This window comes from Tamandua tetradactyla, chromosome 5, assembly GCF_023851605.1.
Source record: "Tamandua tetradactyla isolate mTamTet1 chromosome 5, mTamTet1.pri, whole genome shotgun sequence".
Classification (NCBI taxonomy): domain Eukaryota; kingdom Metazoa; phylum Chordata; class Mammalia; order Pilosa; family Myrmecophagidae; genus Tamandua; species Tamandua tetradactyla.
The window spans coordinates 129,942,650-129,968,722 of NC_135331.1; the positions used below are offsets into that span (position 1 = coordinate 129,942,650).

Genomic DNA, 26,073 nt, shown 5'->3' on the forward strand with positions numbered 1-26,073 from the left:
TTACCACCTCAAAGTTCTTTTGGTGAAAACTTGAAAGTCGTATGGTTTTGGTTTACCTCAGTTAGCCATAGCCAAAAAATATGAGTCATTGTCTTAGATTATTTAGCATATTCCCCTCAATTGCTGGCCTAAGAACAGAAAGTATTTTTAACTTTTTCTTTTTTTTTTTAATGATCCTCTTATGTTCTCAAGTAGCAAACAATTTTGTGTGCCTAAGCATTGAAACCACTGTAGTGAATACTGGGTGGAATAAAATTCTGCCCTTAATTTGCTTGCTTTGAAATAGCTTAAAGTGTTGTCTAGCCTATGTATTCTTTCGTATTTAGTTTGTGGATGTTACCATTCCTATTTTATAAATTTTGCTTGCTTGAATTTGTGTTGTAAATCCCCCACACTACTTAAAGTAGAAAATACTCAGCATTAGTTGTTGACTTACTGTCTCCTTCTTTCCTATTCTCTGCCCGTGTTTCCTCAGTATATAGTCATGCTTAGAAATTTTCATTCACTTCAAGTTGATTACATTGAATATCTATTTTCATGTCTTCAGGTTACCAGAGAGAACTTCTCTATCAAAGGGAAGATGGCTCTTTCAGTGCTTTTGGGAATGACGACCCCTCTGGGAGCACTTGGTAAGAGTTTTTGCCAACTGAACCAATCCAAGTCATGGAAATTGTATTTCATTTGATCAAAATGGCCATAAAATTGACAGACATGCTTTTATGTATAGGCTTGGAAGCTGCTTTTCATTTGACCCATAGCCTGACTTTAAGAGATTCTATTTTTAAATATTTAAGTAAGCCAAATGTTTTTGTTTAAAAAAGATAAGTCACAAATTTTCTTTTTGTGGGAAAATCAACAATAAAAATATTTTATGATGGTGGTGCAGCTGACAAGAAAAATTGATTAGAAATATTGAGTGATTATGACATAGTTCTTTCCTTAATATGAACATGATTAATGCAAGTATTGTGTTAATGCAGTTAATGTAGTTTCCTTAAGGTTATTTTTTTATGATTGACAAGCATTGATGGAATTAAGTAATGAACACCCAGAGTTCCCTTCAGAATGGAATCTCTGTGTGTCTGATTTTGGATGATAAATTTCTCTCATTACGCTATCTCCAATTTCATATTTCACTCAAAAAAAGAGTGCTTAACTGTATCAGAAGGTTTAAACTAGGCATGTTGTACCTAGTTTGTGATAACAAATACCACCCCTCCACCCCCCACCCCCTCACCCCCAAATCTCAGGACCTTGTAACAACAAAGGTTTATTTCTAACTCTTGTTGCATTTCCATTGTGGCTTACCAGGGGGCTCTGTAGTTTACTTCCACTGCCATCACCATAACGGGAGGCTCCAGGGCTTACCACAGTTGGAAAAGAGTATCCAGCACTGACAATTAGGTGCTTCATTACCGAACTAACATTTCTACTCGCTTTCTCAATCCACATACCAAAAGAGAACTGGACATTATTGAATATTAGTAATGTTTTCCACACTAAACCTTTTATAAGATGAAATAGCTCTGCTTCAGATTTTCTTTTGGCATGAATCAGGATAAGTATCCGTAAATAGAAAGATTTTAGTTTTGAATTAATTGCTGATTTTTTTTATTAGGTAAGTTGCAGATTTACAGAAAATTCATACAGAAAATACAGAGCTCCCATAAACCTCTCCACTCCCACCCCACAGTCTTCCCCATAACCAATAGTTTGCACCATTGTGGCACCCCCAGTAAAACTGACAAAACAAACATCATAATTATACTGTTAATCGCACTCCATAGCTTACAAAAGAATTCCCTATTTGTGTTCTGTAGTCCTATGACTTTTTTTTTTTAATTTCCATTTTAGTGACATATACAGAAACTCAAATTTCTCTTCCAGCCACAGTCAGATACTCAATTCATTGATGTCAGTTATATTCACAATATGGCATCACCATCTCCACCAACTACCAAAACTGTTCCATACTCCAAACAGAAACTGTGTTATCAATTGTTGCCTCCTCATTCCTTACTTCCAGTCCAGTCCCTGTAACTGTGTGCTAGTTTCTGACTCTATAAATTTGCCCATTCTAATTATTTCATATCAGTGAGATCATACAATACTTGTCCTTTTCTGTCTGGCTTATTTCATTCAGTGTGATGTCTTCAAGGTTTATGCATGTTACAACACATATCAGAACTTCCTTTTTATGTCTGGATAATATTACACTGTATATTTGCATCACATTTTGTTTATCCATTCATCTATTGATGGATACTTGGATTGCTTCCATCTTTGAGCATTTGTGACTAATGCCACCATGAACATTGGTGTGCAAATATATGTTTGAGTCCCTACTTTCAGTTTTTTTAGGTATATAACTAGTATGGGGATTGCTAGGTCATATGGTAATTCCATACTTAACTTTCTTAGGAACTGCCAGACTGTCTTGTGCAGTAGCAACAATCATTTTAATTTCCACCAACAATGAATGTGTGTTGCTATTTCTCTTCTTTCTCTCCAAAATGTGTAATTTTCCATTTTTAAAAAATAGTACCCATTCTACTGGGTTTGAATGATATCTCATTGTGGTTTTGATTTTCATTTCCTTAATGGCTAATGATGTTGAGCATCTTTTCTTGTGCTTTTTGGCTATTTGTATATCTATCTTCTTTGGAGGAATGTCTATTGAATTTGTCTTTAGCCAAATTTTTTTATTGGGTTATTTTTCTTTTGATTGTTCAGTTGTAGATTTCTTTATATGTTCTGCATATTAAACCCTTATTGGATATATGATTTCCAAATATTTTCTCCCATTGTGTAGGCTGTCTTTTCACTTTCGTGATGAAGTCCTTTGATTCACAGAAGTTTTTAATTTTAATGAAGTCTCAATCATTTTTCTTTTGTTGCTCATGTTTTGTTGTAAAGTCTAAGAAACCATTCCCCTAGCACGAGGTCCTGAAGATGGTCCCCTATGTTTTCTTCCATGAGTTGTATAGTTTTGATTCTTATATCTAGGTCTTTGATCCATTTTGAGTTGATTTTTATATATGATGTGATGTAGGGGTTGTCTTCATTCTTTTGCATACAGATAACTAGTTTTCCCAACATCATTTGTTGAAGAGACTTTTTTTCATCACTGAGTGGATTTGGCACTCTTTTCAAAAACCAATTGGCAAGAGATGTGAGGCTGTATTTCTGAACTCTCAGATTCTATTGGTCTGCATGTCTGTCCTTGGGCCAGTACCATGGTGTGTTGATTATTGTAGCTTTCTAGTAGTTTTAAAGATGGGAAGCTGGAGTCCTCCAACTTCATTCTTCTTTTTCAAGATGGTTTTGGCAATTTTGGACTCCTTACTCTTCCATATAAATTTGCTGTTAGGCTTTTCCATTTATGCAAAGAAGGCTGTTGGAATTTTGATTGGGATTGTGCTGAATCTGTAAACTGCTTTGGGTAGAATTGAATCTTAATATTTGGGCTTTCAATAAATAAACACAGAATGTCCTTTCATTTATTTAGGTCTTCTTTGATTTCTTTTAGCAATGTTTTGTAGTTTTATGTGTCCAAGTCCTGTGCATGCCTGTTTAAATTTATTCCTTGATACTTGATTCTTTTAGTTACTATTATAAATGAATTTTTTCCCCTTGATTTCCTCTTCAGATTGTTCATTATTAGTGTATAGAAACACTACTGATTTGGGCTATTGATCTTGTACCCCCAACATCATGCTCAATTTATTTGTTAGTTCTAGTAGCTTTTTTGTGAATCTTTCAAGATTTTTTTTATATAGGGTCATACCCTCTGCAAATAGGGAACATTTAATTTCTTTCTTTCCAATTTGTATGTCTTTTATTTCTTTTCCTTGCTAATTGCTTCGGCAAGAACTTCCAGTACAGTGTTGATTAGTAGTAGTGACAGTGGGCATCCATGTCTTATTCCTGATCTTGGATAGAAAGCTGTCAGTCTTTTACCATTGAGTATGATATTAGCTGTGGGTTTTTCATATATGCCCCTTGTCATGTTGAGGAAGTTCCCACCTATTCCTAATTTTTAAAGGTTTTTATGAAGAAGGAATGCTGTATTTTGCCAAATTCCTTTTCTATGTCAATTGAGACAATCTTGTAGGTTTTTTCCCATTTATTCTATTCATGCGGTATATTACATTGATTTTATTATGTTGAACCACCCTTGCATACCTGGGATAAATTCCACTTGATCATGTTGTGTAATTCTTTTAATGTGTTCTTAGATTTAGTTTGCTTTATTTTGTTTAGGATTTTTTTCATCTATCTTCATAATGAATATTGGTCTGTAATTTTATTTTCTTGCAGAATCTTTGTTTAGCATTGATGTTATGGTGAGACTGGCCTCATAGCATGAGTTAGGAAGTGTTCCCTCCTCTTCAGCTTTTTTGAAAGAGTTTGAATAGGATTGGTGTTAATTCTTCTTGGAATGTTTGGTAAAATTCACCAGTGAATCCATTTTCCTGAGCTGTTCTTTTTGGGAGGTTTTTAATGACCAGTTCAGACTGTTTACTTGTTATTGGTCTGTTGAAATCTTCTATTTCTTTTTGTTTATGTTTCTAGGAATTTGTCCATTTCTTATATGTCATCAATTTGTTGGCATTCAGTTGTTCATAATATCCTTTATAATTATTTTTATTTCTGTGTGGTTGGTAGTTATATCTGTCCTTTCATTTCTGATTGTAAGCTCTTTGTGTCCACTTTCTTTTTATTTTTGTCAGTCTAGCTAAAGGTTTGTTGATTTTATTGATCTTTTCAAACAAGCTTTTGCTTTTGCTGATTCTCTTTATTTCTGCTCCAATCTTGTTATTTCCTTCCTTCTCCTCACTTTTGGTATCGTTTCCTCCTCTTTTACTAGTTCGTCCAGTTTTGAGGTTAACACTCTGTATTGAAGTGTTTCTTTTTTAATGTACAAATTCAGAGCTATGAATTTCCCTCTCAGTACTGCCTTTGCAGCCTCCCATAAGTTTTGTTGTGTTATGTTTTTCTCTTCATTTCCCTCATGGTATTTCCAAATTTCCCTTGTGATTTCTTCTTTGACCGATAGGTTATTTAAGAGTGTGTTGTTTAATTTCCACATACTTGAGAATTTTCCAGTTCTCATTTTGTTAATAACTTCTGGCTTAATTCTTTTGTGGTCAGAAATGATACATTGTATGATTTCAGTCTTTTAAAATTTATTGCAACTTTTTTTGTGATCTAACATATGGTCTATCCTGGAGAATGATCCAAGTGCAATAGAGAAGAATGTATAGTTTGCTATTGCTGGATGAAGTGTTCTGTATATGTCTGTTAGGTCTGTTTTGTTTATAGTATTGTTTTTCTTTTTTTGATCTTTGTCTAGATGTCCTACCTGTTCATTATTGAAAGTGGTGTATTGAAGTCTTCTACTATTAATGTAGAACTGTTTATTTAATCTGAAAATATTTACTTTATATATTAGGGCGTATATTTTTATAATTGCTGTGTCCTCTTTTGAATTGACCCCTTTATCATCATATAGTGATCTTCTTTGTCGTTTGTAGCAGTTTTTGACTTAAAGACTATTTTATCTGATGTTGATATAGCTACCCCAGTTCTCTTTTGGTTACTGTTTTCATGGTTCATTTTTTCCATCCTTTCATTTCAACCTACTTGTATCTTTGAATTTAAGGTACATCTCTTTTAAGCAGATTTTATTTGAATCATGTTTTCTTTTATCCATTCTGCCAATCTTTGCCTTTAACTGGAACATTTGATCCATTTACATTTAAAGTAACTATTAATAATGCAGGACTTTCTTCTGCTGTTTTTTATTGGTCTTTGTAAGTCTGATACCTTTTTTGTCCCTCATATTATCTGTCACCTACTTTGTATTTAGTTAATTTTTTTGTAGTGTATCATTTTGAGTCCTTTCTCATTTCCTTCTGTGTATCTTTTCCATATATTTTCTTTGGGTTACCATGGGGCTTAAATTTAACATCCTAAATCTGTAACAATCACATTTGAGTTGATAACAACTTAATTTCAGTAGCATGCACATACATTGTCCTATACTGCTCTGTCCCCCCTACCTTTTTGTTGTACTTTAATTAAATTATATATAATTACCCTGATGCTTACCTTTACTATCAGTCTATTCCTCTATGCTACTTCAGTCCACAGTTTAGTGCACTGTTCTTTCACTCTGAAGTACTTCATTTAGCATTGCCTATAGGATTGCCTCATGGTGCTGAACTCTCTCAGCTTTTGTTTTTCCAGTAATATCTTACTCTCTCCCTCATTTTTTACTTATTATTTTTTTTTTTGCCAGAGGTAAACTTCTTGGTTGTCAATTTTTTTTAGCACTTTGAATGTTTTGTTCCACTGCCTTCTTACCTCCATGGTTTCTCATAAGAATTTGGCACTTGATCTAATTGGGATTCTCACGTACATAACATGTTGCTTTTCTCTTGCAGCTTCAGAAGTCTCTCTTTATTTTTCCCTTTCAACAGTTTGACTACTATGTATCTGGGGGTGTGTGGTTCTCTTTGAGTTTATCCTATTGGGTTTCATTGATATTCTTGAATGTGTGTATTTTTATCTTTCATTAAATTTGGGAGAATTTGTGCCATTATTTCTTTGAATATTCTTTCTGCATCCTTTGCTTTTTCTTCTCCTTCTAGGACTCCCATAATGCTTATGTTAGTACTCTTGATAGTGTCTCATAGGCTCTTTTTTTTTCCTCTCTGCTCCTCAGCCTGAATAATTTCAGTTGTCCAGTGTTCTAGTTCACTGATTTGTCTTCTACGAGTTCCAACCTGCTGTTGAAACCCTCTAGGGAATTTTTCATTTCAGTTGTTGTCTTCAATTCTTGTAATTCTGTTTGGTTCCTTTTTAAAATCTCTGCTCTTTATTGAGATAGTCATATTGTTCTTTCATTTTGTTGTGATATCCTTTAGTTCTTTCTCCATGTTTTTCTTTTTCTTTTTCAGCAAAAAGTGTTTATCTTGTTCTTAGACTTGATGAGTTTCTTAGTTGATGAGTTTCTGAAGTTTTATCTTACTCCATTGGAAGGGCCATCATATCATGTTTCTCTGTTTGTCTTGTAATGTTTTGTTTCATATTGTACATTTTAATAATTTAATGTGTTAATTCTGAGTTTTGGTCCTAGAGCTGTCTGTTCCTTAAGGATCCAGTGAATGATAGGGCAGAGATTTCCTTGAGTGGCAGGTGATTTAGTTACAAAAACCAACAAACCAATGCAAGAAATACCTTTCATAGTCTGCAATTTGGCCTGCTTTGGTTGGTGCTCTCCTGTAGAGTTTAGCCCTTCTGTCCTATCAAGAAATTCATCCAGTTGCTAAAGTGAAGTGCAGGGTCCTTTTCATCTTCTCTGAGCTTGTCTTGTCTTGGGCTTGTTCTCACTTGTGGCCTTAGTAGTTCCCCCATTTTTAGGAATATGAATGTCCCTTCTACTCCCTATGTATTAGACTCTCCCACCCCTACCTCAGATATTCGGTTGTGTGTCTTACAAGTAGAAATCCTTTGCCTTAGTCTAGTTTGACTAAATGACTTCTTACATTGCTTTAGCTGTCCATAAGCTGCTTCTGCCTGCAAGGCAAGTTCTGGGAGTGTGAGCCAGAGATGAGTGTCCTGGTTCAATCTTTCAGACTGCTGCCTGATAGGTTGACACTGACATATAGGCACCCTAGTGTGCCTGTTGTTGCTCTGGTCCCTTTGGAACAGGTCCAGGGACCCACAAAGCAGATGCTGGCTGGCTTCATACCATGCTGGGGAGATGGTGGGCGAAGGATCAGCAAGGATACCAGTAGCTTCTCCTACCCTTTACAGAGCTGCGTTTTCTTGATTTGTACTTTCCCAGGTACTGAAACCTTCAAGAAAATATCATAGTTTTGAGGAAGATGGCTCTGCCAGCTTTTTACTAGTTGTTCAAAGATTCTTTGGGGGAACGACACCTTGGCATGTCGTATCCTGCCTTTTAGGTCTACTGTAAGCTCCAGTTTTCTATGTGATGTTCTTTTTTTTGTTTTGTTTTTTGTTTTTAGCATGGGCAGGCTCCAGGAATCAAACCCAGGTCTCTGTCATGGCAGGCGAAAATGCTACCACTGAGTCACCGTGTGACTCAAGAGTACTGATGTTCTTGTATTTCAGTATTTAGTGTTCTGTACAGGGGTTTGCATACTTTTCTATTAAGGGCCAGGTTATAAATATTTCAAGCTTGGCTGGTGACAGCATCTCCGTTACATGTTCTTTTCTTCTCTCCCTTTCTGCCCCACCCCTTCTCCCTACCCTTTTCCCTCCATCTGTCCTTCCCTCTCTCCCTCCCTCCCTTCCTTACTCTCTTTGAACATATTTTTAGGTAATGGAGACAGGGCTACACAAAAAACAAGCCTTGGTCTGTATTTGTCCCAAACGCCAAGTTTTGATCAGGCATATTTGGACTGCAGGCCAAAGTTTGCTGATTCTTATCCTATAGTACAGAAAATATCTATTCTCCACCTTCACCTTTAAAAGCACTACAGTTTGATTCTGATCTATATGTGTATCATCCATGGCTCTGGATTAGAGAGAAGTGTGTGATTCAGTGTTCTTTAATAAAAATCTAGAACAGCAGAGTTCTTGCCTGCCAAGCCGGAGACCTGGGTTTGATTCCTGGTGCCTGCCCATGCAAAAAAAAAAAAAAAAAAAAAAAGTTAAAAAAAAATCTAGTACAGTAAAGATGAGTAACTCTGGACAATTTATTTAACTATCTCAAAACAAAATTCTCAATCTTTGAAATATCAAATAAGGATATATTTATTATTATTATTATTATTATAATAAATAGTATTAATTAATTAATTAATTATCAAATAGTTTCTAATTTCCTTTGAAAGTCTGATATTTTGTGAGTCCAGCTGGAATTTCATGGCCTCATTTAATATGTAACTCAGACTGCTTGCTAGGTCCAGGTGGCCTCTTATCTGGTCTCTTTGCTGTGTTTATTTCCATTGTTTCTTTTCAATGATTCTCTTTTTTGGTGAATCTTCTAAAAGGGAGAAAATGTTGTTGTTGTTATTTTGCCTGCACAATGTTATTGGAGGACTTTATAAAGTTTAATTCACGTAAATTTTTCCCCATTTCACCCAGGTTGTCAGCTTTTGTTTTGCGATGTTTCCTTGAAGCTGATCCTTACATAGATATTGATGAAAATGTATTGCACAGAACATATACTTGGCTCAAAGGACGTCAGAAATCTAATGGTGAATTTTGGGAGCCAGGAAGAGTGCTCCATAGTGAGCTTCAAGGTGGCAATAAAAGCCCGGTAACACTGACAGCCTATATTGTGACTTCTCTTTTGGGATATAAGAAGTATCAGGTATTTAATCTTTAATTTAATAAACAATGGGTGAAAAATAGCAAGGAAGATGTGTCAAATATATGACTATGAGTAAGGGTTTCACCTCACATTCAAATCTGAATTTGGCCATCCTTTTACTTTGCCTTTGTAGCCAAAGTCAGAGAATAGAAATATTAACCTACTCTTTCAGAATAACTAAGAGAATACTGAAAATGTTTTCTAATATAAATGTCATCATATTTTCTATTGGTAAGAAAAGTCAACATATATTTTATCATTGGAAAGATTAATTTTGAAGGGCAAATGACGTATTTTAGAATTTGGAAATGTTTTCTTACAAGTCTAGCTTGTTAGATTTTTTATGATTTCTAAAATGGCATGGAACAATTACAGTGTCTATTAATTTAAGGCAAAGTGCACCCACACTCTGAAAAGCACTTTTAATGAGCATGGATTCCTGGATAAGAATGTGTGTGCGTATAAAGTTATGCTAATAAGATTAATTTTGCACCAGAGCTGTCTTAGTGACTGATACCTTCACTGCTTGCTGCTGTCTGCTTTTCACATGATTCAAAACAGTTGTTCTCATTATTAAGCTACTACCGTTTTCCTAGTTCAGTTAGGCATGCAGAAGATAAACTTGTCCTAATTTATAGCTTCAACACTCAATATCAAATATGAGAAATATCTTTCTAAAACTGTATTTTCTGCTATCATCTGAGTTCATGATACCCAGTTGGACAAACATTGGTGAAAGCTCCACATCTTATTTCCTTCAAGGAAAGGGGCTTATTTACTGTTAAAACCTGATAAGCAGTATTATTTTCAAAATGCATAGCAATTCTGTAAGTATCAATCAATGGTCATTGTTGATTCCTATTACCTAGGAAAGGCCAGGTGCTTAATAGATACAAATCATTTTTGAATAAATGTTTCAAAGTACTTTCTGTTTAAATATGTGCTAATAGGTTATTTTGAATAGTAAAATATAAAAATATTTTTCTTTCAAGCCTAATGTTGATGTGCAAGAGTCTATCAACTTTTTGGAGTCTGAATTCAATAAAGGAATTTCAGATAATTATACTCTAGCTCTTATAACTTATGCGCTGTCATCAGTGGGGAGTTCTAAAGCGAAGGAAGCCTTAAATGTGCTGACTTGGAGATCAGAACAAGAAGGTAACGTGTGGCGTGGTGGGGACCCATTTGAGGTTATGCGTTATGAAATATATAAATTATTTGAGAAAATTTTGTAAGCCTGGAATGAAGTTGATTATGTTTCATCCTCTGAATGAGATGAAAAATGAAATGTGAAAGGAGATCATGATGGGCCTGGCATAGCCACCTGCTTCTGTTCTTCCCAAGTGTTTTCTAGAGATTTTTATGACTCAGAACAGATACCTCCTTAGTTCCTCGGTAGCATTTCTGGTTTGGAGGCCTTGAGTAGTGATCAAGACCTTAGAAGGTTTTGGAGAGTTTTGATTTTAAACTCTGGCTTTGTTTACTTAACCTTGATGGGCCTCAGTTTGCTCTGCTGTAAGGTTTGAATAGCAATTGTTCTAGAGTTGCTACAAGGATTAAATGAAATAATGCACAGTTTCTGCCGCACAGCAAGTGCTAAAAAGTATGAACTAAAATACTGAAAGAACCCTGTTCTGGGGATCTGTCATTAACCAGCTCTAATGTTCTGGAAACCTCTCCTTTTTTCATTATCTGAAATCTGGGGTTAAATGTTTAAAATCCAAGTCCCTAAAGAAGGAAATGGAAAGAACTCCAAATACCGAAAAAGTGCTTATTAATAAATGGGCTATGTGTATGATTTTGTTTGTTTGTGATTTTCTTTCTTTTTTTGAGCGGTGACTGATTTTTGGGCTGCACAGGACAAAAAGTATAGCTGTCATTACTACTCAGATGGGTTCTTTGAAATCAGATATCCATTTGTGGGTGTGTATGTGTGTGTATGTATGTATGAGAGAGATGAAAATGAACAGGGAGAAATAATTTTAGGCGATGTCCACTGATTCAGAGTTCTCTTAATTCAAGAGGACATAACTGTAGAAAGTGCTTAGGGGCTGCATAAAATATTATATCGTTATTAGCAGTAACTTAGGTGGAATTCTTATCACCTATTCCAGTGCTAGCAGCTAGAAGATTGTTGCATAGAGGCTGACATTGTCCGTAACATTTCTTCTTCTCTGCTTGGCTAAATAAGTGGTACTTATTTTGCATTCCACTTTAATGTAATCATCATCTGAATAGTAATATTGGCAGGGGGAGGGGTACCAAGTAGGATGGTCTTCAGGGGCTAGAGCAGGAATATCTGTAGGAAAGTGATTGAGTTGGCTGAGTCCCTCGTCCAACTTCATCTTTAGGGACTTGGATTTTGAACATTTAACCCCAGATTTCAGATAATGAGAAAAGGAGAGGTTTCCAGAACATTAGAGCTGGTTAATGACAGATCCCCAGAACAGGGTTCTTTCAACGTATGCTTTCCAGTACTCACATCTCTGTAGGATGGCCTGGTCCGATAAGTTATGTACATTATCTTCAGGAATAGGTATTTTTCTTACTTTTACTTATAGCTGCTTAGTCTTGAGCCAAATTTATGGAATTTCTCTTGGGAAAATATTTCTATCCAAACATCCTCAAATATAGAAGACAAGGATGAAAATTTATAAGCTGAAATAGTTTGAAAAGTGACATGTGTATATATTTATATGGGTACATATAAACACATGTACTTATATAGAATAAATATCTTCATATGTATCTATATCTTTATCTCTCTATCTATTTTAATGCTAGTCAAATAGAACTTAGCCCAGTGTAGGAATATGTTATTTTTCTACAATTGCTCAGAATGTTATTTCTTTTCACTTGCAGAAGGTATGCAATTCTGGGTGTCATCAGTATCCAAACTTTCTGAATCCTGGCAGCCAAGTTCACTGGATATTGAAATTGCAGCCTATGCACTCCTCTCACACTTCTTGCAATTGCGAGTTTCTGAGGGAATCCCTATCATGAAGTGGCTAAGCAGGCAAAGAAATAGCTTGGGAGGTTTTGCATCTACCCAGGTGAGAGATGATAGTTTTCTTTTTTGAAACTTGTATATATGTATACATATATATGTGTGTGTGTGTGTATATATATATATATATATATATATGATTATATATACACACACATGCTTTTTTTGGTTGGAAAATATGTGGTTGCTTCTTCTCATGTCGTCATAAAATTACTTGGAAGTTTAAAAGTTTAGTAACACAAGTCAAAGATTTGAGTTAACTAATTCTATTTTTTTTCTCATTATTGCTATGAACTTCATATGCAGTATTTATAAGGAATTAATTAATTTACCATCTATATTAGTCATTTTTCACTTGTTGTGGTTACTGAGATCCAAGTGAATCCTCAGTTCAATTGAGCAAACACTTCCTAAGCCTCTCCTGTCTGGTAGACCAGGGAGATTCAAAGATGAGTGAGGGAGAATTTCACTCCCAAAGAAGATGGTTGAATGTATAACAGGTGTCCTAAATATATCTAAATTTACCTTTTGGAGGCCTTGATATATGCTTATATGCCTCAACATTTTCCTTTCCTCAACAGGACACGATTGTGGCCTTGAAGGCTCTCTCTGAATTTGCAGCCCTAACGAACACAGAAAGGACAAATATCCAAGTGACAGCGGTGGGGCCTAATTCACTGAGTCCTGTAAAGTTTCTGATTGACACGCGGAACCGCTTTCTCCTTCAGATGGTAGAGGTAGATAAAATGCAGGTTTTGGACAAGGGGTAATTATTTAAAATGTTATGTAAATGATTCTTTATGGTGAAATGCTGCCTTATTCCCATTATATTTACTTCAACGAGTACTTGTGTCCAGAGCCCTTCAGAGAGACAGAGAGGAAAGGGTACCATCCTTTGGTTGAATTTGCTGAGTGGGAGAAGGGTAGAGGGGATGGGAATTTTGCAAAGATTGGTGGAAAAGGATAAAAGATAGGCATTGTCAGATTGGAAAGGGATAATATTATTAATAAGATTAATAGATTAATAAGATTAACTAATAATGAATATTATTAATATTCATTGAGTTTCTATTCTTTATAGGCTGTATTAAATTGCTTTGCATATATTACTTCATTTACTTCATAAAACAGCACTATGAAGTAGGTACTTTTATTCCCATTCATTCATATATGAAACTGAGACCCTGAGAGGTTAGACAGCTCAATATCGTGTTACTAGAAACAGGAGAACTAGGATTTGAACCCATGATTTCAAAGGCCATATTCTTTTCAGCCGTACCACACTTCCTCTTAGGACAATTGAGTAGAACCAGTAGCAGAATTTTTACCTTAAAATGGAATAAAGAAATATGCTAGTCCTTTAACTTTATTCCCTTGATTAGCCTTGTGGGAAGTTGAGGGTAATAGATGAATGATATGATTTCAAGGCTGGAAACTGAAGAAGAGGGGTGATGGGAAAGGAAAAGAAGGAAGAAAGGCGAAGGTGATGATGTGCCATTGTGTTTCCAGGAAGGCTGAAGGATTAAGGTCCTAAGGAAGTTAGAGAGATGACTTCTGTTTCTTGCCTTTCATGCTTCTCAACTCCTAAAGGAAGACAGACCTATCAGTAGCATGAGTGTGCCCTCCCAATGGATGAAGTGAGGGGTGCCCAGAGAGTGTGCACTTCCTTTGCCTTCAGTCCTCATTCACCTGGTTGACCCATAGCTTTTGACGTGAGGCTGCGTAAAGCTTTTAGCCCTTTCCGCAGATTGCTTACGCTTTGAATGTGGGAGAACACTGATCTTCCTGTGTTATTTGGAAGAACTTAGATATGGAGAATTAGCTCCATTCACTTTTCCCCCCTTTATTCAGCTTGCTGTGGAACAACCGATTGAAGTGAATATTTCTGCAAGTGGTTTTGGATTTGCTATTTGTCAGGTATGTAATAATGTTTATTTTTGTTTGGTTAAATGTGATTGTTATAATAATTCTTCAGCTTATGACATTGGTAAATCTTTAACTTAAATAATTTGTATAAAATTCTTAATGATTTATTCTATGACTTAGGCAAAATAAGTCACTCTCTTTAATAAAAAGTATAGCCAGCTAGTGAGTAGATATTAGTTATGGAAACTGATAATCTATTTGAAAAAATTTTCTTGGTAATTAATTGCTTTTTGAAGTGAGGGTTAAAATTCTCCAGTATGATTCATGTGGATTGTTGGGAATTCCCATCTTTTTTTGTGTGAAAATATAGCTCAGAAATTCTAATGCTTTAATTGTTTCTATTATGACTTGATAAACAAATACACAGTTTTCTTTCAACTTCTGAAGACTCATCTAAGATTATAAAAGGTCAATTTGGTATTATAAGTTATTGACTTGAAGATAGGAAATATGTCTCTATATAGTAGTAAATATAGCAGTTGTGTTAAATGATCTGATACAGGAAGAAAACCCCAAAAAATCAACCTTTTATGATACAGTAGGAGCTACAATAAAATGGAAGTAGTATGAAAAATGCTGAATGGAATAGTTAGTATAATAAGTAATACCTTTAAAATCATTTTATTTTTATTTTATAGAACCAAACTGGTTATGTGTTTGGGTAGAAAAAAACCAAACCAGACTAATCCTGAAAAAGTTATTGAGAAAGTAAAAGAAATGACCAGAATAATGAAAAGATACTTTTTCAAAAATTGGAATGATTGTTCTAGTCAACAGTACAGGTACAATTGCTAAGTAGCGCAGGTGGTCAGGTATAATTTACAAACTTCCAAATAATGCTGAAATTACTTTGCATGATACTCAAAACACAGTAAATGTTTAAAAAAAAATCAAGGAAAGATGCTCACAGTTAAAAGGAATGGTAATGAAAAGGATAGAAAGAGAATGAATTATTTGTGTTGGTCTGTACTAACGCAGACCACAGGAAAATTCTCATTCCAAAGCTGTCTTTTGATGCAAACAGTAAATCCAATAATAAAGGCACAGGATATTTAGATGCAGTTGAAAAGTTTTATATACTTAAATCACCAGATTGGTTGGAATTCATTCTTGATAAACCAAATGTAGATAAATTACTGTAACCAAGTGATTTTTACTTGAGGTTTGAAGGACACAAGGGTAAATGGTCAGAATATTCACCAGTCCTTTGTGTGTATCAAAATGCAGAAAAAGGTAGGTACCAATAGGTGCTTCTCACAATGGAGAAAAAAAATTGCAAAAAAATTGGTCACCCAGGAATGCGTATTAAGATTTCTTTTAGTTGATATTTTTATAAGTGCTGTGGAAGATGGAGGGTAAAGAAAAGTCTCAGGTTTGTAGAAAATTTAATCTCTTTTGAGTAATAAAATGCTAAACTGTTGGGAATCATCTATAAGATCTGTTGAATTTCTCTGAGTGAACTTTACTGTGGGCCAAATAAAAGCTCTAATACTTAGTTATAGTTGGGTGTTAATTATGTCCTAAGGGATAAATCTAGTAGTCCTAGTTTGTCATCTGATGACATTCTTACTAAAGGACAATGGTATACCATTGGGATAATGAAAATAACAGAAAGAGTTATAGAGAAAATAACAGAAATCAGTCCTCCAATTATATGAAATCATTGTTCAGCTGTTCTAGAAATACTCTATAATTTTAATTGCTGTAGTTTAAGAAAGAGTTGGAGAATGTCCAGAGTGGGGTAACTGGAATGATTAAAGGCATGAAGGATTATTTGAGTCTGAGATATAAAGATTGGAATTCTCAGGTTTGAAAGATGAAGACTTAGAGGATTTTTAAAGGTGTGTAAATCCACAAAGGACACTGGAGTTTTAGTTCTGAAGAGCATTTTTTTTTAAGTACAAGTAAAAGAAAAGACAGCTTGACATAGAAATAGTAAACTTTCTATGCCTTGGTATCCAAAAAAATAGAAGAGATGGAATGAGGTTGACCTAAGAAATTTGAGTACATTCCTAGGCTTCTAATTTTACAGTCCTCTTGAAAAAGACACTTGCCCTTATACTCCCCCAGAGTCCCCACAGTACCTATCACATTGGTGGATAAAGAGTAAATGCTTAAAAAAGACTGTTGAATTGAAATCCATTATTTATTATATCATCTTTGAAAAACATGTATGATCAAAAGGAATCCTGGACTGGATTTAGAGGACACATTTCTGTTCATCTAAGGCTCTTAGATATTTTTGTTTTGATTTAATGTACTGAAAGTTTCTAAAATTCCAGTTTGTGAAAAATGGCTCTAGTTGGGCTCCAGCAGAACTTAGAAATTAGTGGATGCTCTCAAGAGAGTTGAAAATAGCTTTACTTTTCCTTCAAGGGAATATTTTGTGTTCTTTGAAAAAACAATATTTCATGAATATCATTCGTGGTAGTTTCTAATACTTGTTTCGCAACATTACCTAACAATTTTCTAAATTAAAAAAATCACTGTTGGGGGGTGCAAGGGTAGTTCAGTGGTAGAATTCTGACCTGCCTTGTGGGAGGCCCGGGTTTAATTCGTGGTCCATGTACTTCCCCCCAAACAAGCAATCAAAACAAACAAACAAAAGCCAACCAAACAAAAATTCAACAAATGGTGCTGCAATAACGGGATATTCACATGGAAAAATAATGAAATGTGACCCTGCCTTATAGCATACAAAAAAAAATCATTGTTTATGAAGTTTTACAATAATGTTTTTTAATAATGGAACTTTGTTAGCCGCTAAAACTATTATTTCTGGTTTGATATTATTTCCAAATTTAATTGATATTATCCCAAAGAGAATCATTACCTAATATTTCAAATAGGTAATGATAGTAAGTTGTTGCTAATTTGTTTTATTTATTGCAGCTCAATGTTGTTTATAATGTGAAAAGTTCAGGGTCTTCTAGCAGACGAAGATCTCTCCAAAACCAAGAAGCCTTTGATTTAGATGTTGCTGTAAAAGATAATGCAGATGATGTCGATCACTTGAATTTGAATGTGTGCACAAGGTAGGTATATATTTTAGTCCCTTTCCCTTCTTTTCCTCCTCTTTTTTTAGAAAAATAGATTTGAAGATTTAATTATATATATTTCTGTAACTATATCAATGTAAGGAGTTACATTCAACAAGAATTCAATTATTCATTACACTTCACATTTCAAACTAGAACTATCACTATTTTTAAGCACTTTAAAACTTGTTCAAAAGTTATTTACAAATTTACCTGTATTTATAACAAATTATAGAAAACATATTAAATTGATAAAATATCAGGACTAAGAAAATTTATGAACTATTTTTCTGTTGAAATAAGTTTTCCACATTCACATTTAACCTTAAGTGTTATGTTTTAAAACTGAAACATGTTAATTGTGTGCATTCAAATTCAGTGAAGGGACTAATATATTCCTGTTTAGAAAGTTTTCACCTTGGATATTTGGGTACTGAGCTGAAGCTTCTGGAAGTTCTTATTAGGGTGATTCTTAGCTTTGGTCTGTGTAAGGATCTGAGGAACTTGTTGGTTCGTAAGGAACAAAGGGTCCAAATGCAACTTACTGACTTCACATAGGTAGGGTCTGTGAAGTTGGCATTTCTCAGCTTCTTCTGCTCATTCAAATGCACATATAAGCCTAAGAACAAATTCTTTTGAAAGTTCTTGAATCAAGAGGCTTTAAAATTTCATCCTTGTATCAATTCAGCCTCTCACTTATGCATTATTTGGCATTGAGCTGGGAATTACTATAAAAATGTACTGATATTGAGGAGATTCTGTCTGCCCTATTTAAATATCCCACTGTACTGTGGTTGAACTTAGCTTGTTGTTGGGCCTGGAGTCACTGATGTGGTCCGGAGCTGCCAGTTGCTTTTCAAGGTCATCTCTAGGTGTTCCTCCAGGTGGTCAAACTTCTTAGCCATTGTCCCATCACATTTCCTTTACTGCTAACTGTCTGCACTCTCTTTGGGCCTTCTTATTCTTGATTTTGATGTAAAATATCCTACATGTTTACCCCTTGCTTCACCTGCCTTGACATTTTGAACCAGTAGCCAAGTGCTATCAGAATTTCTACAGTAGCTTCCTTTTCAGATGAGAAGAAAGTAGGGTCTTCATTATTCTTTACTAAGGTTGAAATTGGACTTTATTTCAGAATCACAACATTAAAATTCTTATTATTGTATTATAATAATAATTGTATTGTTATTTATCACAAATTTAAATCCCAGACACTGTATCAAGCACTTTTACATTCATCTCATTTAATCCATACAGTATCCCAGGTATTATAATCATCTGTGTTTTTCTTTCACACATTCATTTATTTCATTCATTCGGTAATTACTAGTGAATCTCTTCTATGTTCCAGGCACAGTGTCAGATATGGGAATATAATAATGAGTCAAAAGAGACAGGCTCTGCCTTCATGAAATTATTGTTTGGAAGGGGGAGGCAGAGATCAGTAAAAAAATCCTCAAGTTTTGACAAGAGCTAAAGAAAAATAGTCTCATGGCACAATGAGAAGGGTTTTTACCTTTCAGTGAGGTCAGGTGAAGAAACAGACGGGGAAACACATGAAGAGAATGAGATGAAACCAGGATTCAGACCATGAAGGGGGCCTCACCATTTATAGGGGTTGTTCCCATAAGGATGCAGGATTCTAGTTCTTTGTTCTTAATTCTAGCATCAGGAATCAGGTGATAATGACTTTTGGTTTATAAGTTGATATATATAAGGTGGTTTTGGAATACATAAAGAAGGAAAATATTTTCATGTGAAGGAAGAGGTTTTATAAAAAGGATTTAGATGATGCTTTAGTTTCCTCGCTGCTAAAACAAATACGATGCAATGGTTTGACTTAAACAATGGGAATTTTATTGGGTTATGGTTTTGAGGCTAGAAGAAAACCAAAGCTGAGGCGTCAGCAAAGCAGTGCTTTCTCCCTGGAGTCTGTGGTGTTCTAGGGCTGCTGCCAGTGATCTTTGGTCCTTGGATTTTCTGTCCCCTGGCATGGCCCATGGCAGCATCTTCTCCTTTCTCTTCTGTGTTCCACTGCTTTCTGTCTTCTTCCTCCTGTGGCTTTGTTTTTGTGGGCTTCTTTGTAAAGCCTCCAGTAAGATTAAGATCCAGACTGATTCAATTGAGCTACACCTTAACTGAAGTAACCTCATCAAAAGATCCTATTTACAGTGGGTTCACACGCACAGGAACAGAGGAGGATTAAGAACATGCTTTCCTGGGGTACATAACTTCAGGCCACCACAGGTATTGGCACTAATTTTCTGAAAAAAATCTGGCATGAAACACAAATAATGTTTAAATGCATTTTTTCAATGGCACTGTATGAAAAGGTTGCTTGATATTTCAGGTGGTCTAATTACGCACCTCAGACTAGGTTTCCTGTATGTCAGGGTAACATACCAAATTCTTCCCCTTGCTGGTAGAAAGGCCAGAGACCGCTAAGGCTGTTTTGATGATATAGGGAAAGTCATTGTATTTTAACAGATTGACTGTTATCTCATCTGGAATATCTACTTAAACACAAACGCCATTAGTTTCAATCCAGTAGTTTCAGTAGCATCTGTTTTGGCTAGGTTGCATCACCTGGCAGTTGGTTTCTGGCACTTGATTTCACTTGCTTCGGATTGCTGAGCCGGCTGAAGTCAGCAGTTGTACTGGGTAGCTTTTCAGTCAGTCATGTTTGATAGGCATGATATCTTCGCTCTGAAGTGCAAGATTCAACAGCCCCTTTTGCTGGCTGAAACGACAAAAGGAACTTACTTAACTATGCTATGATCCTTTCATGTTGGAAACAAATTCCTTTCCATAACCACAATGGGCTGTTTTTGCTCCAAATAAAAAACTCTTGTCCCCTATTCATTTTAGAAAAATACTTATTTTCAAAGAGACGAAATATGTGGTGCCCAGATCTTTTGACACTCACGTTGTGTACAACAGGGTGAGAGATCAATAAAACTCTCCAAGGCTTATAATACTCTCAGGGTGGCCAAAGGAAACACAAAATGTGCTCCAAATATGTGGGAGAACAAAGGGAAGGCATCTTCCCACTGGTCTTCTTTTTTCAAAACCAGATGAAGAAAAGATTGCCAAAGACTTGGCCAGGGTCTCCCACTAAGTGATCAAGTGATGCCTCCTCTCTGTTCTTAGCTTTTAGCTGGAAATGTTTAGGGCTGTCAACTTTTGATAAAATGAAAAATGCAATTCATGTTGGAATCAGCACTAGAAAACATAGTAGTCCGTTGAAAGGGCATAGCTGGTATCTGTTACAACTTGTTGGTACATGCAGGCATTGATTTCATACATACCTGTCATACAAATACGTCATCATAGCATCATTCCTCCTGTGGTTGAAAGGTATATGACTGTCACACGTTAAAGTAAAGGACAAACTGATGTAATTTTTTTCTATAGTGATTTGTATTTGGACTCACACAGTAAATCAATGGAATAACAATTGGCAGTTTTAATTTCCGTATGAAGCTCATTTGTTAGCATTAGTTTTAGGTTTTTCCTAAAAGATTTCTTTCCATCTTCTCTTTGATTTAGGTTTTTGGGTCCAGCTAGGAGTGGCATGGTTCTCATGGAAGTTAACATGCTCAGTGGTTTTACTGTGCCTCCAGATACAATTTCTCAGAGTGAGATAATAAAGAGAGTGGAACATGATCATGGAAAAATCAACCTGTATTTAGATTCTGTAAGTAGTAAAACATAAGTTTCAACAGATAGCTATTGACAAAGCTACCATTTATTGTATCCAAAAGTTTACCTTACTTTAAACATGTTTTCTTTAAATCATCATTACTTTAGTTTTGTGTGTCGTGAATGAATTTAGCATGGCAATGTTTATTTTTCTCTACTAAAAAGACATCTCAATAAAATTAGGTTAAAAGGATTTATGGTAAAAAATGAGCCCAAAGAAAGTCTTGATAAATAAACCTGTTTTGTGCCAGGTGTAAAAATATGTAGAAGCTGTCATATTATAATTTCAGAACTTTAGTCCAGTCTTCACTTTGAGAATCCCTACCTTAGGGAACTGCTAAAAGTACTTGTTCACTGCAAATGAAAGCTTTAGTTACATGTTTTAAAATGTCTTCATAAAGTTCTTAACATATGCCAAAGGAGTTAATATTCCTGCATTGAAAAGTTAGGTTCTTTAAATCACAGAAGAATATTCTTAGAGGTTTGGTCTTTATGTAAAATTATTATTTAACTTTCATATATCTTGACATTGCTATCTGAAAACTGCTGATCCAAGAATAAGGAACATGAAATAACATGATGGAAAAGTAAATGGTGAATTCTACATTCTACATGTTATATGTCACAAAATCGCTGGCTTATAAGTGTATTCTTTTTTTCTAACATCTACATGAATCTCATAGGTTGAACTAAAGTTGAGTTCTTAGGATCTCATATTACATGGGGATGGGGTTGGGGATTTGTGTATGTTTTTTATTCCAGTTTTGCTAAGTATGAATCAAAAATATATTGTTATATTTCTGCTTTTAAAGTGCTAGTTCTTCAATTTTCTAATTTGTTTTAGAACTTCAAAAATCCCTCTGGTTTAAATTCTGTTAAAACTAATTCAGAATCTCTAAATCTTTTGCTGTTCAGGAGTTTTTATATATTAAAAACTGCTTGAAATCCATGAGTCTGGTTTGGAACTTGGAAAAAAAATTAAGATTTTTGTATAGTAATATAATTGATTTTGGAGTGTGTTAATGGTTCTCTCAATTTGCACATCCATTATACTTTTTGACTGATTAATTTGATATTTCGTTTATTACTTTTAGCAAGTAATAGAATTTTTGAAGAAATTTACTAAGTTCAGATTCCTTAACCAGTTTTGTGTTCCAAATCAGCATAAACTGTCTCTCCTGGAGGCAAGGGGGCAAGTCCCCCCCCCCCTTTTTTTTTGACATGGGCAGACTCCAGGAATCCAACCCTGGTCTCCAGCATGGCAGGTGAGAATTGTGCCACTGAGCCACCGTTGCACCACCCAAGGGGGCCAGCCTTTTATACCCTATAGCACTGGTTGTGGGGTGCACTCCCTACCCTGGGGTTACCGCACTTCCAGATGATTCTCTGAAGAGGGGAGCTGCTGTGAGCCATTAGTAACCAATGCTGGTAGCAGGGGGTTGGATACACTACTTGGGACAGGGAATGAGGCATCAAAGGGTGAGGCATCCAAGTCACAGGAATACATAGTCTGCCACCCTTCAAGAATCTTTTGTGTTTTTCAAGGTAAATGAAACTCAGTTTTGTGTTGATATTCCTGCTGTGAGAAACTTTAAAGTTTCAAATGCCCAAGATGCTTCCGTGTCCGTAGTGGATTACTATGAACCAAGTAAGTATATTTTGGAGTCCCTAATACTGTTTCTTAGAAGTTAAGTCAGGCATGCAAATTTGCTAATTTGTTTTTTCCAAATGTCCTTTTTACCTCCTGGATGGGTTGGGAAGGTGGAGGGGAAGTGGGTCTGCAGGAAGTTGTATGATATCATTTAGCTAATGAACAATATGCAGTGATGATTTTGCTCATAATATTTTAGGTTTTTCACACACAATTACAAAATTTATAAAGAAAAACTGACATAGAGTTATGTTTGGTTTCCAAGGTTTTGCTTTTATTCCGAGCACCCATTCAATCTGGTTCCTGTTTTAAAATGGGAGGTTCCTCAGGAGAGAACATGATCAGCATCTCGAGTTCAATAACATCAGCCGGGTTTAGATATTCATTAATTGAGACAGTCTGTTGCTTTGCTAAAATTCATACAATAACAGCAAAATTTTAAATTAGTATATTAAGAAAAAAATAGCCTGGAAAATAACGTGTGCTTTTTTATTTTACTGGTAATTTCTTTATGACATGATAGAAATTTAGGATGTGAAAGTAGAAATCTGGTCTGAAGATCGTGGAAGTAAATAATGGCATTGAAGAACGATTTTCATTCAGTCACAGAGTGATTTTTCTGTAATGTATGATTTCTGGGCTAAAGTTTCTAATCATAATAAGTCAAATCCTGAATAAACGTTCGTGTCTCAGAGTCAGCAGAATGCATTGGAAGTGTGAACATTTTCACATTAAATAGTTGTAGAGAATTAGACTTTAAATGAAATGAACTTGTTCACACTGTTGGTAGTATTTGATAGAGTGTTCTTTTAAGACGAAGGTGTAGCATTAGTTTTCCCTCCTATGTCTTTTACCTCTTCTTGAAGTATTCTGATTGGGGAAGAGCATATGTTCAAGTTCTCTTCCAGGTATTTTGGGAAAACAGTGATGTGACACTTTTCTGGTAGAGTGATAGGATTCACTGTGAGACCTCGTGAGAATGTCTAGTTATCCAACTTTGTAAACACCTAGTTGCAAAATCCCCCAATTGTGTTTTGCAGGTTCACAGAGAACATTTCAAACATTTAAGGAAAAAAAGATTCAGTCTATGTAAATTTTCTGTAGCAAACAGGATATTTATAAGGGAGCCATTTTAAAATGAAAGTATGGGAAAGATCAGATGGATAATAAAATCCTAACAACCTATTGTTAAAATACTTAAAATTAGAAAACATTTGTAATATAAAAAACTGAAAATATTGAATAAAACTGAACGTAGAATGTTGTAAAAAAGAAATTGTTAACATTAAAAATCATTTAACATGTTATAGTGAGTTTATTGTGGTTTTATAGCTGGTTCATATAGAATTTTTAAATTAAGCTGTGTTATAAATTGTACCCAGGTTGAATAAATAGTTTTTAGATCTTATGTGCTCAGTGTTTTAACATGTACACACAAGGCATTGCATGGGCAGACTTCTTTTCAGATTTGTATATTTTTTTTTTTTTTTTTTTTTTTTTTTTTTTTTAAAGGAAAGACAGAGAGAAGGAAGGAAGGATAGAAGGAAGGAAGGAAGGAAGAAAGGGAAACATTTTTAAACATTTTCTTGTTTTATTGTATTCTGTTTCTCCGTTTTTGTTACATGGGCTGGGGCCGGGAATCGAACCAAGGTCCTCCGGCATAGCAGGCAAGCACTTTGCCCGCTGAGCCACCGCGGCCCGCCCTGTATATTTTTAATAAAGCTCATTGTAAAACTAGTTCTAACTATTAGAATTATATTTGAATGTATGGAAAATGTTGCCCTAATGTAAACTCTTAAGGAGGCTAAGCAGTCTTCGATTTAAAATCTTGCTTGTTCCAGTTAGAGATGAAAGTTGTGCGTGTGAGGGCTGCTTGCAGCTGCAGTCTGTTTTCTGCCTTTTAACGTTGACCGACTGCTGCTGGTGGATAGACTGGACTGAAAGTTTCATCTCTCTCTCTCGGATTTGGTTAGCAGGGTGGATACCTCCAACTGATGTAGCATTTCAGTCATTTCTTGTAAAGCAAAATAAAATTAGGTGAAGAATGGAAAACCCAGAAAAGTGTTTTGAAATACTCTGGAGTTTTGGTAAAGTAAATGTTTCTAAATGAGAGATGTGTAAACCGATGTCCACCTCTTTGAAACAGGGAGACAAGCAGTGAGAAGTTACAACTCCCAAGCGAAACTGGCCTCTTGTGACCTTTGCAGAGACGTCGTCGGCTGCCACCCTTGTGTTGGAGCTTCAGTGTCGCTCTGTCACTCTTCAATCATTTTCGGTTTCTGTTCCACGCTTCTGTTCATTTTGCAACATTGGCTGTGATTTATTTTTTAAGGACTCCTTGTTATACTAATATTTCTAGAAGTCATGTGATTGCTTTTATCATGGAATACTGCTTCTGACTGTTTTGAAAAACGTTTTTTTTCCCCTTAAGGGCAAGAGGAAGAGGTGGTGTACAGTAGGTCCTAGTATGCATAGCTGCATAAATTTCTTCTTCTGACCTTTTGTGGAACAAGAATAAGAATTACTGTGGTTGTGTACCTTTATTTCCCTTCTTGAAATGTCTTAGGATTTTTGAGATATTTGTTTTCTCCAGAATAAAATTGTTATTTTAGATTAAATATTCTTTCCATTTTCCTAAAGAAACGAGCTTAGGTCTTATGCATCCTGGTACATCAGTGTTTGATTTAGTATTAAAGATGGATTTCCCTGGGAAAAGGGAGAAGACAATCAGAAGGGGGTACTCATTCTATTCCCTTCCCAGCTCTGACCTAACCCTTACCCTCCACCCCATCCCACACCCAGTGACCTCATTATCTATTCTTATATGGACATTGCTTCATTCTTTCTAGAATATGGGTGGTGAATTTTTTTTTTTAATGAAATGGTATTTTTCCACTTCAAATCTGATCTTGTCCCCCAATCTTTACCCTTCCTTTCTTTTTCTTTTGGAAAGAAGAATGAGAGGGAATTTGCTCAGTGCTTATTGTGGGTTCATAGATTGAAGAGTGTAATGAAAACTTCCTAAAGGGGTTCTAGTCTGCTGTACTCTCTCTTAACCCCCCCCCCCCAGCCCCACACATACATGGGTTCTCTTTCGGGGTGAGAGTTGGGGAACACGATGGTGTGTGCCTCACAGGGCTTAGACTAGAAGGTCCTCAGCAGGAAACATACTTTTTGTTAGTGATGGTGAATGATCAACATGACGGAATGCTGTGTGAAAAGCAGCAGAGTGCCCTCCCCGTGGTCTGGGAATAAAGTTGGGGTTTGATGGGGACCAGAAAGTCTGGACATGACTGCTGACCTAAAATATTTTAAGGCATTGGCCCAGGATCCTGTAGAACCCCTTCCTGCTTAGGTGTCTGAGTGTCAGTGACATTTGACACTGGCTGGGGGTCTT

General features: G+C 35.5%; 1 protein-coding gene across 1 annotated transcript in view; it reads left to right on the forward strand.

Moving 5' to 3' along the window:
• CD109 (CD109 molecule) overlaps positions 1–25,294 on the forward strand; it is a 202,442-nt gene extending 177,148 nt beyond the window's left edge. The window contains exons 24-33 of the mRNA XM_077162244.1: positions 548–629; positions 9,124–9,352; positions 10,345–10,510; positions 12,215–12,405; positions 12,941–13,096; positions 14,211–14,276; positions 17,178–17,320; positions 20,873–21,020; positions 22,571–22,673; positions 24,823–25,294. Coding sequence (XP_077018359.1) covers positions 548–629; positions 9,124–9,352; positions 10,345–10,510; positions 12,215–12,405; positions 12,941–13,096; positions 14,211–14,276; positions 17,178–17,320; positions 20,873–21,020; positions 22,571–22,673; positions 24,823–24,995 — 1,457 coding nt within the window. The 3' untranslated portion in view covers positions 24,996–25,294. The remainder of the gene's footprint in view (positions 1–547; positions 630–9,123; positions 9,353–10,344; positions 10,511–12,214; positions 12,406–12,940; positions 13,097–14,210; positions 14,277–17,177; positions 17,321–20,872; positions 21,021–22,570; positions 22,674–24,822) is intronic.
• The last annotated feature ends 779 nt before the right edge of the window (positions 25,295–26,073 follow it).